The 17,964-nt window shown below is 33.2% G+C and overlaps 2 protein-coding genes across 5 annotated transcripts; both read right to left on the bottom strand.

Annotated features, from left to right (window-relative positions):
- Positions 1 to 1,991: 1,991 nt before the first annotated feature.
- On the bottom strand, positions 1,992 to 5,289 carry LOC111411920 (probable serine/threonine-protein kinase PBL3). 2 transcript variants are annotated; one of them, XM_023042591.1, is made up of 6 exons: positions 4,975 to 5,289; positions 3,996 to 4,312; positions 3,600 to 3,735; positions 3,227 to 3,360; positions 3,023 to 3,146; positions 1,992 to 2,934 (listed from the first exon to the last, which is right to left on the bottom strand). In XM_023042591.1, the coding sequence occupies exons 1-6, from the start codon at positions 5,033 to 5,035 to the stop codon at positions 2,525 to 2,527; spliced, it is 1,182 nt and encodes a 393-aa protein (XP_022898359.1). In that variant the 5' UTR covers positions 5,036 to 5,289; the 3' UTR covers positions 1,992 to 2,524. The 2 variants fall into 2 exon arrangements, with proteins under 2 accessions (XP_022898359.1, XP_022898358.1); XM_023042590.1 differs by having other exon boundaries at positions 3,227 to 3,363; positions 4,975 to 5,286.
- Positions 5,290 to 9,556: 4,267 nt separating this feature from the next.
- Positions 9,557 to 17,273, bottom strand: LOC111411919 (stomatal closure-related actin-binding protein 1-like). 3 transcript variants are annotated; one of them, XM_023042588.1, is made up of 13 exons: positions 17,189 to 17,273; positions 16,236 to 16,529; positions 15,910 to 16,038; positions 15,256 to 15,348; positions 14,458 to 14,598; positions 13,962 to 14,030; positions 13,538 to 13,621; positions 11,743 to 11,923; positions 11,473 to 11,589; positions 11,340 to 11,398; positions 10,671 to 10,805; positions 9,995 to 10,144; positions 9,557 to 9,895 (listed from the first exon to the last, which is right to left on the bottom strand). In XM_023042588.1, exons 2-13 carry the CDS (start codon positions 16,515 to 16,517, stop codon positions 9,851 to 9,853), a joined length of 1,485 nt encoding a protein of 494 aa, XP_022898356.1. In that variant the 5' UTR covers positions 16,518 to 16,529; positions 17,189 to 17,273; the 3' UTR covers positions 9,557 to 9,850. The 3 variants fall into 3 exon arrangements, with proteins under 3 accessions (XP_022898356.1, XP_022898354.1, XP_022898355.1); XM_023042586.1 differs by having other exon boundaries at positions 17,019 to 17,250; XM_023042587.1 differs by lacking the exon at positions 17,189 to 17,273 and adding an exon at positions 17,019 to 17,176 and having other exon boundaries at positions 16,236 to 16,544.
- Between the last annotated feature and the right edge of the window lie 691 nt (positions 17,274 to 17,964).

Here is a 17,964-nt window from a genome sequence, read left to right as displayed (position 1 = left end):
TAATTCAGAATGGTGAGGCTTTGGTTTGTCTTCCTCTTGACCCAACTGAAATCCAACAATTCTTGACCAGTGGTGAAAAGGACTGAATAGCTCTCACTAGAGTATATGTCCGTATTGTCCACAGTAAATGGTTGTACATAATTTATATCGGCTTCAACATCACCATGTGATAATAATAATTTACAAAAAAGGCCCCCCGGGGTATATCCCAACTGGCAAAGGACGGAGTTCTTCAAAGCGGACAGTTTAGAGGTCACGGGTTGATTCATGAGACTCTTGGAAGGCAGGCTTTCTCCTGGAAGGCAGGAGTTCTCCTGAAAGGCAAGGAGCATACATGGGTTTGGCTCACTCGACACTTTGACAGTTCAGTTGGGAGGACTCTTAGATCCTGACCAGTTTGGGGCACAAACCATGGTTTAAAAATGATTTGCGTGAAGAAAGGCTAGATCGTAGGCTCCAGAATTAGTCGCTGTAAAGCGGACACCTAGGTATCCCAAAAAAAAAAATACAATAAACCAGCTAACACGTGTAAGTGCCTATTCTTTTATTATTATTTCCGTCAATATGAAGAATGGGCTTACCAATTGGGCTTCGGGCTAGCAGCCTAGAGCCTTGCGACTCAGTGTTCCATTGTGGGCTGATTTAACTGCTAAGATGGGCCTCCACAGCCCATCTACTGCATTGGCTGTGCTAGGTTCGAGCATGAGCTGTGCTGCCTCAAGACGGCCTTTTTGACACCACTAAGTGGATGAGAATAGAAGTCTTTAGATTGTCTTCAAAATCCAATTTCAAACAGCCTTGAGTCACATGGGTTAAACAGATTTGGACTACTTTACTTAACAAGTACGATCTTTTAAAATGTAATCCTATTTTTAATATAGTATCAAAATTCATTAAACTTCGACAACGGATTTGATCTAACTAATATTCACATGAGCACGCATGTATCAAAATTAGTGTTCTTTTATCATTTTGCGATGATATGTTAAGGGATAAATTTCACATCAATTAATTATCGAAACAAAAATCAATATGTAAAGGCTTGGACTGTTGGACTACTTCAAGACAAAGTTGACTTTTTCAGATTAAACCTCAAATCGATAATTTATGTAAGTCTTAATAAGCACATCATGCCTATTATACCTTTGCTAGGCTCGTGCATGGGCAGATCGGATCTTACCGAGATGATCCATTTAACACCACTAAGTGAACAAGAATAAAAATCTTTTGATTAGCTTTGAAATTTCTAAGATCCTTTCTCACGAGAATCACGTGATAATCATAAGAAATTAAAATGTTCGAACTATTTATCTTAATAAAGTTGATCTTTTAATATGAACATCAAGTTTTAATAAGGGCATAACGCCTGTTGTAGTTGTGCTTACCTAAAACCAATCCAAGACAATCTATTTCACACCACTAAGCCCCCATTTGTTTTTCATTTTTTGCCTATTAAAATAAAAAAATATGACTGTTACCCATCATATCAAATCACCATATTTAACTTTCTATTTCTTATGTGAGATCATAACAGCTATATTTTTTATTTTGATTTTTACATTAATGTGTACCCAACGGGACCTAAATAAACAAGGACAAAAATCTTTTGACCCCCTTCAAATTTTCTTGGGCCTTCCAATAGAGCGTACCATTTTTTTATCTTTTTATGGAAAGCTTATTTAACACCTGTTTGAGCCCCATTTTTCAATGAGAATGCATTTTAGAATAGTAAATTGATGGAGAATGCGTGATTAAAAGATAAGGAAAAAAATTTTGTTTGCGTATAATATTATTTTATTGAAGAATGTATGGTTAAAAAGAAAAAAACGAAATATGTATTTTGAAAATAATGGAGATGAAATAAGGGCTTAGTGAGCACGTGGTGAAAATACCGTTTCCTACTAGAGAAATGAATTACCAAGACTGATTTGAGTAGATAATTTACTTATAAGTATAAAAAACGAAGCAAAAATAGTAATAACGATTGTGCAGATCATTTAATTATCCCTTAACATTATGTAAGAATCCCCAAATATACACACCGTAGAGTTCCTTAACATTATGTAAGAATCCACAAATATACACGCTGTAGAGTCGAACTAATGGTATGTGATGCTACAACCAAAATTAAGGCATCAAATTTCTCTTTTACAGACCAGATTTAACTGATTCCATCAGAAGAAAATGCAGAGATGCCCAAGTATACAACGCTTACGAATTCTTAGTTTGAGCATAACAAAATTGCTCGAAATCCTCTATAATTCAACAGAATATATCGATATTTATGTAGGGCAGCCACAATCCATTCTTCTTCACATATTCACACACTGCATAGTAGACAAGTATGATATTTATGTCGGGCAGCGACAATCCATTCTTCTTCACATATTCACACACTGCATAGCAGACAAGTAACACATATCGCAGTCCTTTAACATATCGCAGTCCTTTATACTGATTACACTACAGGCTGATCTTGCATAAATTTCAAGCTGAGCGCGTCTAATCTGTGTACGTGTTAGGCTTATCTTGTTCGACCAACATATCGTACTGTTTTGTGAGGGCTCGACTTTTCAAACACATTAGTTTTAGCATGGGTTTGGGGTGAACTTCTGGGGCCATCTTTTATTGTTTGAAGTTGTTCCAACTTTTCCAGGACCTCAGACATGGCTGGCCTATGTTTAGGATCTGTGTGGAGACACTGTAATGCAAGGGCAGCTGTAGCTTGTGCCTCCTTTTTAGAGTACTGACCTCCTAACCTTGAGTCCATAATTCTCAAGACTTTCCTACTATCGTTTAGGAATGGTTTTGCCCAGTCCACCAAGGTTTCATCGGCACCTCCCACATTCTCATCGCCTGCTGCACGTTTACCAGATAATAGCTCTAATAAAACGACTCCGAACGTGTACACGTCGTTCTTTGGAGTCAAGTGGCCTGTTTGAACGTTTTAGTTAAGCAAAATATAAGACTAAGCAGTATGCGAAAAAAAGTACCAAAATGAGAAATTAAGTGAAAAAGTAACCTGTTGCAACATATTCCGGTGCAGCGTAACCCCTAGTACCCACTACTCTGGTTGAAACATGAGTTCTATCTCCACTAGGACCCTCCCTTGCAAGGCCAAAGTCTGAAAGTTTTGCATTGAAGTCCTGCAAAAATAAGATCAAATATATAACACCAAAGTGGATATTATCGGCTAACAATTTGAAGTTCCAATGTTTTATCATACCGAATCTAGTAGTATATTGGATGCCTTCAGGTCGCGATAGATTACATTGGCGTCCAAACTATGCAAGAAGGATAATCCTCTCGCAACATCAACTGCAATATGCATCCTTGTAGGCCAAGCCATAAGTTGCCCGCCTTCTGCACAAAATGTCGTACCCATTACTCACAAAATATTTCTCCGGATTTTGTATTAACTCATCTCCTAAAAAATGCGTGATTAAGATTACGTAGCAACATGCATTCATGGGAATCCAAAGTGTTGGTCATGGCCAAGTAGATGGATCCAAACACGTCATAAATTGACAACGAAAATAACAAACAACGGGTAGTTATATAAATGGAAAGGAATAATCCATAGAAGAAAATTCACTTACTTCTAAACAGATGATTTTCCAAGCTTCCTTTAGTCATGTACTCGTAGACTAGAAGCCGACTCTCAGATTCTGAGCAGTACCCAATTAACTTCACAAGATTTTCATGATGCAGAAGACCTAAGTAGTTTACTTCGGTCTGTCGATTGCAACAGATAAAACAAAGTCAACTCGGAATACTAGGCAAGTATTCTAATCATGTTTGGCTGTGATTTGCCAAGTCTAGAAGTAAGTTAAACTTACTTTGAGTTACTTATTTTGTCAAACGTGATTTACAAGGTTATTTCTTTTCCAAACAAAACTTATTTTTCTAGAAAGTAATTCTTAACTTACTTTTTCACTTTTAAGCAAAGCCAAACATGCTCTCAATACAGCAAGAAAAGTTAATAATTTGCTTACTAGCCATTCCCGGTGGCCTTGAAAACTTTCGGCCTTAAGTTTTTTGACAGCGACTACCATCCCGGTTCCTGGTTTGGTCGGAGCCAATGTGTGCTCGTCTAACCATCCTTTAAAGACAAATCCAAAGCCTCCCTCCCCTAGAAGACTATCACTTCGGAAGTTCCTCGTGGCATTCCTGAGATCGTTGAACATAAAGGATTTCAAGTTGCTGGAGACACCTTTTGATGCTATAAGAGCTTTGCACAAGGACCCTGAAAATGTTGGCTGGTTTAAAGGATTTGAACACTGTTCTGTGTTAGGAGGTGCAGCTTTACCATCTGAAAAAAGAAATCGACGTTAAGTCAATACCAGATTTTCCTTTGAAATTCACACATCAAAAGTTGTAAACATTCAGAACTTATTTGCAAATAGTACCGTACAGGACTTGACATTACAATACTCAAGATTAATTTAACTTATTTTTCATTTTAATACTTTCTCGTATTATCCAATCCAACTTACTAAACATTCCACCAATGTTTTGCAAATTAGCATATGTTTCCAATTATCATGAAGTCAAATTTTCGGAAGCCAAGAATTTTAACAGTAGTAGTAAATGCCCCTTCAAAAAATTTATCCACACGAAACTCAATTATGAGGGCAGATTATTTGCTTCAATTGACAAAGTTTTCCTTTCTTCTAAAACATCTGTAATGGACAAAATGCACAAACTAAAACTTATCCCAAGAACCCATCAAATCTGTGTCGTTTGAATTACATAGTAACACTGAATCCTATGAAATTCATTACACAAAATAAATCCTTAAATTTACATTCAATAAGAAGAGAAAGCAAAAGTCCTAATACTGATGCACTTCAACTTTATTCTTTGACATTTTAGTACACACGAGTAACTAAGCCTCGTTCCTAATATAATCAGCGTTAACTACATAAATCAGAAACTAAATTAATAAACAGAAACTTGGTTTTGGAATCATACCAGATAATTGTTCAGAAGAAGCATGAGCAAGCTTGGAAGATTTCCCCAAACAAATCCCCATATTAAAAATACCTCAACAAATACTCGCTTAACTGTTGGCGAAAATAAATGGTGGGCCGTGAAGAGGAAGAAAATATAGGAATGCAAATTCAACAAGTAATAAGCATTTTTAGGTGGTTTAAAAGAGTGGATAAAAGAGATGCAATCATCCATTTTAGGGTCTTCAGTCAAGGATTAAGAAAATCTTCATTGAAAATAATGACAGAGAACCGCCCTCATTTCATATAATTGTTTGACATTTTTATGGTCCCAATCTGCTTCTGAATAAAAAAATTATGATGGCATTGTTTGACTGCAATCTGCTTGGAGAAATCCATTTTTTATTTTTTTTTTCAAGAAGGCAGACTAGTCCAAGGACAATGACAGAAAATATCCCTTCCTACGCAATTATGGAAATTAAAATCTAAATTTTTGTCAAAATCAAAATCAATAATTAATTTTAACAACATATTTTATAGATCTATCAACTTTTCATCTACACATTTCATCAGCTTTTATCAAAATCTGATAAAAATTTATTTTTAATATCCTCCAGACAAGGGAAGTATAAATTTCACCGTCTATGCTCAAACTTTCTTAAGCGTCTATTTGGTGACCATTCTTTAAAAAGAAAAGAAAAAAGGAGTTTTGGATGGTGTTTTAAAAGAATGTGTGATTAAAAAGTATGAAAAAAGCATCGAGATTATGCGAAGAATATTTTATCGTGTAAATGTGTGATTGAAAATAATTATGTATATAAAAAAAAAGTTTTAAAAGAATGAAATCAAATAGGGCTAAATATGTCATCCATGTCCTCAACCTTTTAAAACTAGAGCATCCGCTTCCGCAACTAACGGAGAAATTCAAATCGAAAAAAACTTCTTAACTCGATTTTTCACTTATAAACTTACTAAATTTTGAATAATTCGATCCACTTCTTATCACGTAGCTTTTTACGCTAATATTTCTCGTTTTCACTACAATTTTGAACAATACATGATCAACTTCAATTTAATTTCCTAGATATTGTTGATGTAATAATGGAATTTTAAGCAATTTATAGTCAAGTCAAAATCCCTATTAGAATGATCTATAATTGAGGTAGTCCTTAGTGAATGACACATCAACCCTTTGCTAGAAAATACTTAATTATTGAATTTAATGTATTATTCATCTTCAAATTGAAGCTACTACATTTTTAACTTTTGTTGCGTGGAAGAAAACTCATTCCATCCGTCAATCTAAAAAATGGAAAATAATCATTCTTTTCCTGAAAGGGTATTTGACATTTCCAAACTTTTAAAACATTGATTTATTATGATCTTTATACAACTTTAGTCATGATTCAATTAAAAAGTTTGATTAAAATATAAATTAATAATTAATAAAAAAATTTAACCACATATTTTATGGGATTCATGACCTTTCGATCATAATTTTCTTAAATTTTTTATTAAAAAATCTACTAAAAATCTAATTTTTATTTCGAACTTTAAAAACCTTGATATTTATGATCTTTACACTCTTGATACAGTAAAAAAGTTAGATTAAAATATAAATTAATATTTAATTTCAATCATACATCTCATGAGATCCATAATTTTCATCAACTTTTATGAAAATTTTACTAAAACTTTGATTTTTATTTAAACCTACTTAATATTGTTGTTCGACTAAGTGTCTATTTGATAGATTTTTTGAGAATATATTTTGTGAAAAGTGATTTTTTTTTTTGAAAATATATATAATTGAAAAATGGAAAATTTATAATCATGTATAAAATTATTTAATTGAGAGAATATAATTGAAAATAATTTTAAAAAATTATAAAATGGATGTCAAACAAGGATTAAATCATAAGAAATATATGTAGTTATACAAATACAAAAATTAATAAATAGATAAACGGACGAAAGATGAATTACGAGGTAGGAGATGAAGAAGGCCGCCCCCATCTCGTTTCCATATCTAAATCAAATTCTACTTCTCAAAAGTCAAATAACTTTATCACCTACTATTTCTATTTTGTTGAAATTTAGCAATTGAACTCCAAAAATATTAATTAGCATAACTATCCTTTTCCTATTAGAGATAAAGATTAGGTCAAATTGCCAAAAATTTTAGTCCCTGATTGTTTGGGATTCATTTTTTTCAAAATACATTTTTTTTTTCAAACTCATTTTCAATCACACATTTTTCCATAAAATAATATTACAAGTAAATTCAAAAAAAGAAAAAAAATATTCTAATTTTTGAACCACAAATTCTTTAAAAAATCACTATTCTAAAATATATTTTTCTTCAAATTCTCAATAAAATGGAGCCCAATGAGGAACTCATTGTATAAGCAAAAACATAAAAGTAATTTTTAAAGACAAGTATGGTTTGTTAATTTAGATATAATATCTGACATCATGTAGTTGAATTCATTATTGAGAGGATCAAACAGCGTATTTGACCTAATTTAAAAATGGGAGACACGTGTCAAATATTCATTGGACAGATCAAAAAAGAAAAAGAAAAAAAAGAACCAAGCAGGTTCTAACACGTAGTACCTATTTTTAAATTTTATCAACTATCCATGTTTGAGTAGCTTAACTGTTATTTAAAATATCCTAATTTTATATTATATATAGTCTCGATTTCAAAAATAAGTTACGTGTAAAATTTCTTAGAATAGAGCTTCTTGTACAATGGTACATGAAGTTTGACATGCTTTGAAAATTCAAAACGTTGTTGACGGAAAAGTGTGTAGTTTTTAAAAAATGCTAAGATATATGACACAATGTCAAATTTGGTGTCAAATAAAATGTACGAGTAACATAATTGAATTAATTGTTCGTTCTCTGAATTCAACCATGCACGAAATCCGTACTATTCACCAAAAGCAAAAATAGAATTCTTGATTTCAACCTCCTTTCTTGACCCTGATAGAATGAAATATTCAATAAAGTACAACTTAAAATTACGTCTTAAAGACGTCTATATATATATCATGGAATAAAAATAATTTCTTGAAAGAAAAATACTCTTTTCCCTGTTTTTTTCTTCAAGAAGTCTTCAATTTAAAGGAATACGCACCAAAAAATCAGAATGTGTATGGGTCATTTTAAAGAACTTTAGAAAAGTCTTGGACTCGCTTCATAATTACCATCATAATATATAAAACCCCACGTTATTAACTTGTCAATCTTTGCTTCTATAAAGTTGATTTGACTTATATAAGCCACTGTTTTGTTCGATGTCTTATTTGGGACATGCGTGCCGCATGGTGTACAACAACCCTAATCTTGTACTATTTTTATTTTTATTTTTTTTATTTTTTATTTTTTTTGATACTCAGGTCTCCCAACTTCACCAGACTAAATCCTGAACTTCAAGCCTCCGACCCCTCATTAGCTTGAGGAAGTTAATCGCGGGTTGTGCCCTTATTGACTCTCAGGTTCCTGCATGGCTTATACTCCTTCCCCTAAAAGAGCTCTCATCACTGCCTTCCAGCACCTTGCCTTCGAGATAAATCCCCTTTCCAAGATGTTGCCTTTCAAGAATCGAACTCTCCACGCTAGGTTTGTGAACCCACCAATGCAATTGTTCCACCAACTCGGATGTACCTCGGGAGGCAATCCTGTACTATTTATATATATGTTTGAGCTTCATGGCTCTCAAAATTTATTTTTAATTACACATTTTTTTATAAAATAATTTTACATCTAAACCTGAAAAATTTACCTACTTTTTTTTTTAATTACACATCACTATTGTAAAATTCACCTTCTCCAAATAATGGGGCTCAAACATTGGCATATTAAGAGGAGAGATGCTCCCTGTCCCGGCTTGAGGACAAGATTAAAAACAGGGGGCGCCATGTCTATTGGAGGGGCGCCTGTCCCTGACAAGCACCCCTCCAATAGGGGGGCGCCACAACCCTACATGGCACCCCTCTTTTCAACCATGTCCCCAAGTCGGGACAGGAGGTTTTATCCTATTAAGAGTTGCAATTTTAGAAAGATAAAAGTTACTTCTAAAAAAAAAAAAAAACTACTTCCGAATATATTTGAATTAACTTTCTAGAAGTATTTTATGGGCTTAAAAAAACCGAGTTTAGATAATTTCCCCAAAAAATAATACTACAACAAAAAGTAAAAAATTTGTCAAACCCTAATGCTAAGCCCCCTTTTTGGGAACATCAATCATTTACACAATTGATTCTAGTGTCAATGATATCAACTTTATACTCATGCATGCCTACTACACTTCTACAATAAGTTATCTACATAATAATTGCAAAATTCGACGTACCAAATATGTAATAAAAGTAAAATACACATCTAACTATGTACTTCTAGCTTCACTTTCAAACTTTAGAGTTTTTACTTCGAAGCCCTTGAAGTAAGCATTCGACAAGATTGGAGTAGATAATTATTCTATTATACTTTTTCTCAATCATTTCCAAGCTCGTCGGTCCAGTATACCAAACATGCTACTACAATTCAAAGCACATAAACATCCAATGCCTAAACTATTTCCAGGCGTTTGAGAAAGATTCGAGCAAAGCGCAAACTTCCTTTTCTACTATCTGGTCTGCAACATTACACAAATTCAAGATCATCTCTTCCAAGATTAGCATTACAATCAGGTGGGAAAAAAAAAAAAAGGAAATCAGATCAAGGCCACTGAAAAAATGCCTAGTAAATGACGCTAAAGGGAAGAAAATAAGTGAGTCGATGGAACAATCAAGCAAATTTGACACATACTGCCGACTAAAAACCAACAGAAACCACATACACAACGACATCGATATAATTACATTTTTTTGGGGTAAAATTAGGTTGGTGTATTAAGTTCCTGTTGCAGCTCTATCGTCTGGCCCGGCAAGCATAATCTGGAAAAATTAGTGATTATTTTAGTTTCCATTTATTTTTCATTACTGGAACACAGATTATAAGCGAAGAACAAAAGCAACAAAGATTGCGACACTTACATTACAGTCGAATGCAAATCTTCTTGCCAGCATAATAGCTGCATTTCTTTCTCTCTCTGATTCAAATGCTAAGACGAAGGAATGCCCGACTTTTGCTTGCCAATATACTGCCTGAGCTGCCGCGTTCCCACCACCTCGAACTCCACAAAGCTGAGGGTGGAAAAACAATATTATAATTGGTTGCTCTAGTCTTGTTTAAAGGTAAAAAGGGAAGCCGAACGAGGAACAAATGTCCAGACTATAAGAATGCTGAATGCAGCACCTTCAGCATAAACAACATTTCAAGCATAAGTAAGAAAAAAATTCTCAACTTCTTGTTATATTTCTCTTACAATTCGATTCACTCCTTCATAAAACATTTCTCGTCTTCTGGATATAAAACTAAGACTCCTATTTATACTTTTTGTGTGAGAATTCCATATGAATCCTGTATTTTTATGTAGCATGTATACATGTTCATGAATCTTCTTCAAGATTCACTTTCACAACTTGATATTAATTTCCAACAAAATTTAGTAGTGACAGTAAATAAAGAGAAACATCATGACCAACTTCGAAATAAAAATAAGGAAGAAAGGGTATGAATCTCTGTGGCTTAACATTTGAAATGACCCTAAACAGAGTCAGCAAGGCCCCATATAGTACACTATAAAGTTTATTGAGAAGAATTTGATACCTGCATTGAATTGGAATAGTATTCTTTTGCCACTGTTGTCTTTCCTTTGCAAAGTTTCATTCGCATCTTCCCGACATGCAGTACATGGATAGACTGCGACTGATTATCTACCCCGTTAATCTGGATAATAACTACCTGAAAAGCATTTATAATTCCATATAAAAACAAGGAAAAAGACGAAATCAGTTATCGTGCACCCATGCATAAAACAGGATGTATATCTAATGTAGAGAATAAAAGGTAACTAATTATTTGCGGCAACATAGGATTTCAATGTCATTATTATATCTTGAATAGCTAATTACTTCATGGTACAATACAGACATGTTTGTTACATTTTCGGAATTGATGGGATCCCTGAATGGATAAGATTTACTATTCTTTTTTAGAGCCTGTTTGAGCCCCATTTTTCGCCAAAAATGCATTTTGGAATAATATTTTGATGAAGAATATGTGGTTAAAAAATAAGTAAAAGTTTTAGGTTTGCATGTAATATTATTTTATTAAATAATGTGTGATTGAAAATAAAATAGAAAAAGTGTATTTTGAAAATAATGGAGACCAAACAAGGGCTTCATATGTCTAGTACAATCCATCTACCGCACCAAACATGCCATATATGAACATATGTCCACAGACAAGATATTTTCGGTACAAAAGAATATTTACATTGAATTCAGTGTCATGCCTTCGCACCAATGCTTCTACATAGTTCCCTAATCCAGCCGCTGTTCGGAAAATGGAATCAGTAGTGTGTGCAAGCAATAATTTTGTAATTTTAAGGAAATTTAAGTCAGTCGACCTGGATCAATTGGAGCAGTGGTTCTCACTGTTATTGTTTGACCATCCGTCATAATAACAGCTTCTAGAAATCGGCCAACATCGAAAGGCTCTGGAGCATAAACAGATTTTGTGGCCCCTGCCACAGTAAAAAGCATTTAGTGTTAAAACAAAAATGTTACTACTACAAAATAATGTTCATAGCTACTGAAACACGAATGTTCATGAAGGAACGGACAACAAAATAAAAGGCAATTACAACAGAAACAGCAAAAATGATAACATATTTTACCTGATATAAGCTCCTTTTTGCCAGCTTCAGAGGTTGAACGGTACCATTGAATAACACATTCTGAAATTTCTGGAGCTCCATCAGAACAACGATATATCACCAAATATGAACCCAATGCCTCGTTACCATCTATTTCATATAAGTAGGGCATATTTTCCTCGCCCTTCTTGCTCATTGCCAGCTGAAAATGTTTTTTGAGAATGAACGTGTTAGAGATTCGAACTGATGTATATTCAAATTCACTGCACAAAATCGATCCTACCGAGTATTTTTAGATAATAATACTCAATTAAAATTTTTGAGAAGAAATAAGTTATACACCTACTAATACTATGCAGACAATGAATCAGTAAATAGCAAAAAATTCGACTAATTCAAGTAATCAACATAACTCAAATATTCTGTTCTTCAGGGAACATCTTATCCCAGCCAAGGGCTTTTGCAGGTCTATCTCACCTCACAAGTAGAGCATGTTTGGCTTAAGATCACAAAGTTCACATATTAAGAAAATAAGTAAGTTTAAAATAAATATTCTTCTAATTGTTCAAAGTTGGTAATAAGAAACATATTTCAACATCAAGGTAAGAGTTACTTTCATAATAACTCTTTTTATTTAAAAATAAGAAAAAGAATAACCTATCTGAGCATATTTGGAATTAAAAGTTTACTTGAAAGTAACTTTTACCTTTTTTTGAACTTAGCCAAACATGCACATAATTTATTGACTTTCTTAAGGTGTAAAAAAGAAAAATTCGATTTCCTTCACACCGCATATTATTTCATTCATCCCTCATAATGATAATGTCAGATGCCAAAATACACTAGTGGTTTGTTTGGGAGAGATTTTCCCCAAAATCATTTTCAACCACACATTCTATGGGACTCGTGACTTTTTCCTACTTTTTAACTATACTTCCTCCAAAAAATAAAAAATCATCATTTTTCACTTGAAAAAAACTCTCCCAAGCATATGTTTAGTTGGAAAATATCTCAGAAAATAGATATTGTGGCAAAATCTTCATAGTTTTAATTTATCTCATGCATCGCTTAGTCCTTTTTTTCTTTTTCTTTTTGGTCTCACATTCCTTTATACCCTACAGTTTTCTGTTCCTTATTGAACCTACTATTTAGAAGAATTTGTTTTTGGCAAAAAAATTGAAATGAACAATACAATGAACATTCCAGGATCTAGAATAATAGAAAATAAAAAACAAAGTACTTCTATTATTATTAACATAACAATCACTTTTTTTGTGCAGTCAAGTAGTCGCTTGCTATATCGACTTTCTGGTTTCAAATCTTTTAACAACAAGGGTATTGCTTTTTCAGTTCTTTCAAATCCTATATTCCAGCTCAACTTACAATGATGCAGCAACAAACCTTCTGCAGTTACAGCTTTAATGTAGATCATATCATGGTTTTGCATACCACAATTGCAGCAATTTCAATTTCATGCTAATCTATAACTTTCTTATTATGTACTATATAAAATCTAGACACAGTTCTTAGATGGACATCATTACTTCATGAGTCAATATTGCATAGCAAGGAACAATAAATATATGACAAAATAGTAAACACGTGCATAAGAATAACACGTCATAACACCTATGACAAAAGATATGACTCAAATTTCTTTCTGCCTCTCAAAATTTAACTAATATGTGATTGTGACGCAAATTAGTCATAAAAGACCATTCATAAAATCAACAAGGGAGACAGGCCACAACAAATCATTGAGAAACAAAATGTGAAATATTAAATAGATGTTAAAAATTTAAAATAAGATAGAAACCTCTTTCTGAAGCTTTAGGTAATGCTTAGACTTCTCGGCAAGTTGAATCCTTAATGCTTGAAGCTCGTGTTCCATGTCCATGACCTGCAAATATAAGCATTTCTTTCATCATATTCTCCAGTATGTGTAAGAGGGAAGATTGGTTTTATGGGATATAACTGGAAGAAATACTAATAATAAAACGAATGCCTGAAAGACAACGGATTAGGTAAATAAAGCTAAAATACTTTGGGATTCATGTTACTGGAAAAATATAAGACATCTTTTAGATGATAATATAATTCTATTGAAGTAGGGAGAGTAAGCACAAGCCATCAGAAATTTGCAAGAGGTCATTTAAGAGAATCAATCGTGCGCATATCTGTCTGCAGCGAATAAGCCCAAACAAGAATATTGTAGCATTTCAAGATACAGATATAAATACCTTACTAGGTCGATGCAGCATTCTGATCCGTCTAGCCTCATGCACATCTTTCATTAATTCTTCAAGATCCTAATCATCAAAACAAAAAAATTACATTAGCGCAATGTGATTGTTAACATGATAAGGCATCTTCCAAGCGTAAACATGTATCAGATCATATGTTCTTGTTATTTTATAAGCAATAAATTGACAAAAAAATGTAAATACATCAAATACATATTCAAAGTTAGTATGCGCTTAGAGATCAATGGGCTGCAGAAAAATTATGCAATAATTTTAAAAATACATAATTATCTCAAATACAATTTTAAAGTTCAGAATTAATATGCACCCAGAGATCTATGGGCCGATACAAGAATTTTGCTATTAACTTCTTTGACTTGGATGCCCACAGAGCGTATGACACTGTTACGAAAAACCAGATGGGTAACAGAAGCAACATGACCATATTAAAATATTCTTGAACATGAATACAAACAAAGGAATTTAAGCGAACCTGTTTCCCTAAAGCTCGTGACATTCTTTCATGTTCCTGAAGAGCCTCTTCCACTCTCTGAACTGCAGCTCTAGCATTCTCAATTTCAGCCCGTGCAAAAGCCCTTTCTTCATCAACAAGTTTTTTAGCATCTTCTGAAGCCTGCAAAACCGTACAGTTATCAAAAGACAAGAAAGAAAGGAAAAGTGTATGCAAAATGATTCTTGAATATGTACGTGTGGCAGCATGTGACAATACATGTGCATATAGAATCACATATTCGCAAATTAATAAGTTGGACGTGTATTCCCCTATTAAACCTAAAAGATAAAAATGATTCAGAAGACTTTATTCAAGCTGTACCATAAGCCTTCTTATACATGTTTTCTCACAACATTAGGCCCTATACGTAACTGTTTTTATTAAAAGCAAGAAATATTTAAGTATCCCAAAATGAAAACCAAAACTGTGAACATGAATTAAATTCATGCGTCATTATGTTCTGAATAAAAAATGGAAAAATAAAGATTGCAGTATATAGTAATTAAATGTGAAATTCATCACATCATAAAACGTCTATTTCTGTGTCATCATAGCTTAGTCCAATCTGAAACATGCAATCCACATTTCACCTTTCACCTAGCTTAGAACCATGTCACACGTCCTTGAATCCGTATACTAATAGTGTGATGAATAGACACAAAGAAGATTGGACGTGTTGGATCATGCACATAAAAATTTATTTCAAATTACACTTGGCTACCAAGAAAACTTAAAAGAAGGGAAAGACACACATCATATAACATGTCCGTATTTTACCTGCTTCAGAAAAGTAGCAAGCTTTTTCACTTCATCCTTTTCTTGAATAAGCTCTCCTTCCCTCTGAGTCAACTGAACTGCTAAAGCTTCAACCTGAAAACAAGAAAATACTGGCAAGTGGGATAAGTGGAAAAATTCACGGGAAACATATAACAGTAAATTGACGCCTAGAGATTCATTATAGTAACTGTTACTTAAGTAAAATGAAAAAAGAACTAAAGATGGCGGAAGGTAACATCTATATAATCACCAATAGCATATCTCACTAGTTTTTCAAAAAAAGATGTGTAAGACAATGAAACCCAAGAGTATTCATCCTTAGTGTATCTTCTCTACATTCTAGGGTAGAAAAAATAATTGTATCTGTCTCAAACCAGTTTACTTAGTTTCAATAAAGCAAATCCAAAGAATTCTACCCCTTGACATCACATTTCTTGATTAGTGTGTTCAAAGTCCAGGTAAGTCTGACTTCAATGCTCATAGTTGAGGAATTTGATTAGACCATAGTTCATCCTCATAATTTGCATCTCATGTCAATTTGATGGTCAAGCATTGCATTAATTTGGTATGACAATATTGAAAAGAACAAAGGTAGAAAAGGTAAATTAGTATAGCAATCAAAGTTCACATAAGAAAACAAAACCACAAACTAACCATAGCGATAGCTTCCTCTACATCATCTTTGTTTTTACCAGCTACACGTCCTTTTAACGCTTCAAGAGCATCTCTGAGCTTCTTCAGAAGCACGTGTTTCTCCAATGAAGCAGCTTCTTTGAGTCTTGCCTGTTGCCCGTAAATAAATGACATTCAGAATCATCAATGGCGCTAATCTTACTCAATAAAGATACGTTATTTTCTGATGTTTGAGACCGGAAAAAAGGAAAGAAATGTCTCGAGTGGAAAGTTCCACGTAGAATTTGTCACAAGGATAATAACAAGACTAGATGAAAAGTGAAAAATGAGATTAAACAAGGCCAAACCTCATCAGACAACTTAGCAGCGGCAGCCAACCCTTTCTCAAATTTGCTGGCAAGATCACGAACAGAAAGACGTTTTTGCTGCTCCAGCAACAGGGCAGTCTCCCGCGCAACCACCTCTTTCATAGAAGATATTTTTGAATCCTCCTTGACCTCCACAATCTGATTGTTAGCTACAATTTTGTAATTTGGAAACCGACTAGAGGCAAATACCACATCAGCCGATACTGGTGAAACCGCATCTTTTTGCATTGTATAACTAAAATCCCGACCAATTCTCGTCATAATTTAATTCACCTACAGAACACATAACTGATATTTCTTCATTATGCTTAAAGGTTAACATTAAAGCAAGTACATCTACTGCAACTTTTCAACCTCAAATGATATAGCTGCGAAATTTTTCAATAAACTAACTACAATAAATACAATAAAGTGTCGGCTTTTATCCACATTAAAATATTTCTAAAAATGGACAGTAAAAACAGAAAATTGATGTCGAAGAAAATCAACTGCCAGAAGGTAGCATTTTTACCCATGTATAATACTATTAATCACAAGTTAATTAATAGAAAAATAACTCAAAAGTAATATCACAATCCATGGAAACAACAAAGATTAGTCTACCAATAAATGAAAATCGAATATACCGCAAAATTTACGCTAGTCCAGATATAATTCCAATAAAAACAGTAACCCTAAAACTGCTATACCCGTGCGACTGTGTGTGAGAGAGAAAAATGCAAGCGTTCACAAAAAGTATCAAAGAAGACAAATTGTACTCACAGATCATGAATTTTTAGAAAATGGGATGTTAATTATCACAATCTTGGCTTTGAGATTAAATGAAACACTTGATCAATCGCAACAGTTTGAATGTAGATATATAGATAAAGAAAAGGAGTGTCTATATGAAAGAAAAAATGTCATAGTGAAGAGGAAAGACGGTATTGTACGTTTAAAGGTCGAATTTGGGAAAGGCAGGCCGCCCACTCAAACCCCACGCCAACCCACCTTCTATATGTATATGTATGTATTATTTGGCCTTTCACTGCAGACTTTAGCATTCTTTGAGGTTTAAAAAAACAATCTTTTGCCACTCTGAAAAATCAACAGCCTGTTTGGGAGGATATTTTACCTCCAAAAAATCAAGTTTTTGACCGTTATTTTATTATTTCAGTCGTAATTTTTGACTTTTTCTTTTACAAGTGGACCCCATTTTTCTTCTAACGGTCAAAAAATCAATTTTCAAAATCCCTTCCAAACGGAACCCAAATGTTGTCTTTTGTTAATTTATTTGGCAATTGCTTAAGATTAAGCAAATCACAATTAGAGAGTGTTTGTGAGACATTTTTATGTAAAAATTCATTTTTGAATAGTAAATTGATGGAAAATGTGTGGTTGAAAAATAAGGAAAAATTTTTTATTTACGTTTAATATTATTTTAATAAAGAATGGATAGTTAAAAAGAAGAAAGAAAAATGCATTTTGAAAAAAATTGGTACAAAACAGGACCTTAGCGATAATATAAGTTTAATGAAAGAGTGAGTGTTTGCTTAGCTTACAACTCATAATTTTATATATGTAGTTTATTAGTTGGTGGAATCATTTCAAGATTACCTAAAAACAAGTCATGTTTTTTTTCTTTTAAAATAAAATTTAAAAAAATTTAATTGTTCTTTAATAATATAAAAAAATAGTGTGACAATATAAATTTGAGTCAACGGAACCA

The sequence above is a fragment of the Olea europaea genome, chromosome 16 (assembly GCF_002742605.1).
Source record: "Olea europaea var. sylvestris chromosome 16, O_europaea_v1, whole genome shotgun sequence".
Lineage (NCBI taxonomy): Eukaryota > Viridiplantae > Streptophyta > Magnoliopsida > Lamiales > Oleaceae > Olea > Olea europaea.
Note: the sequence above shows the minus strand (reverse complement) of the source record. Positions and strands in the feature narration are given on the sequence as shown.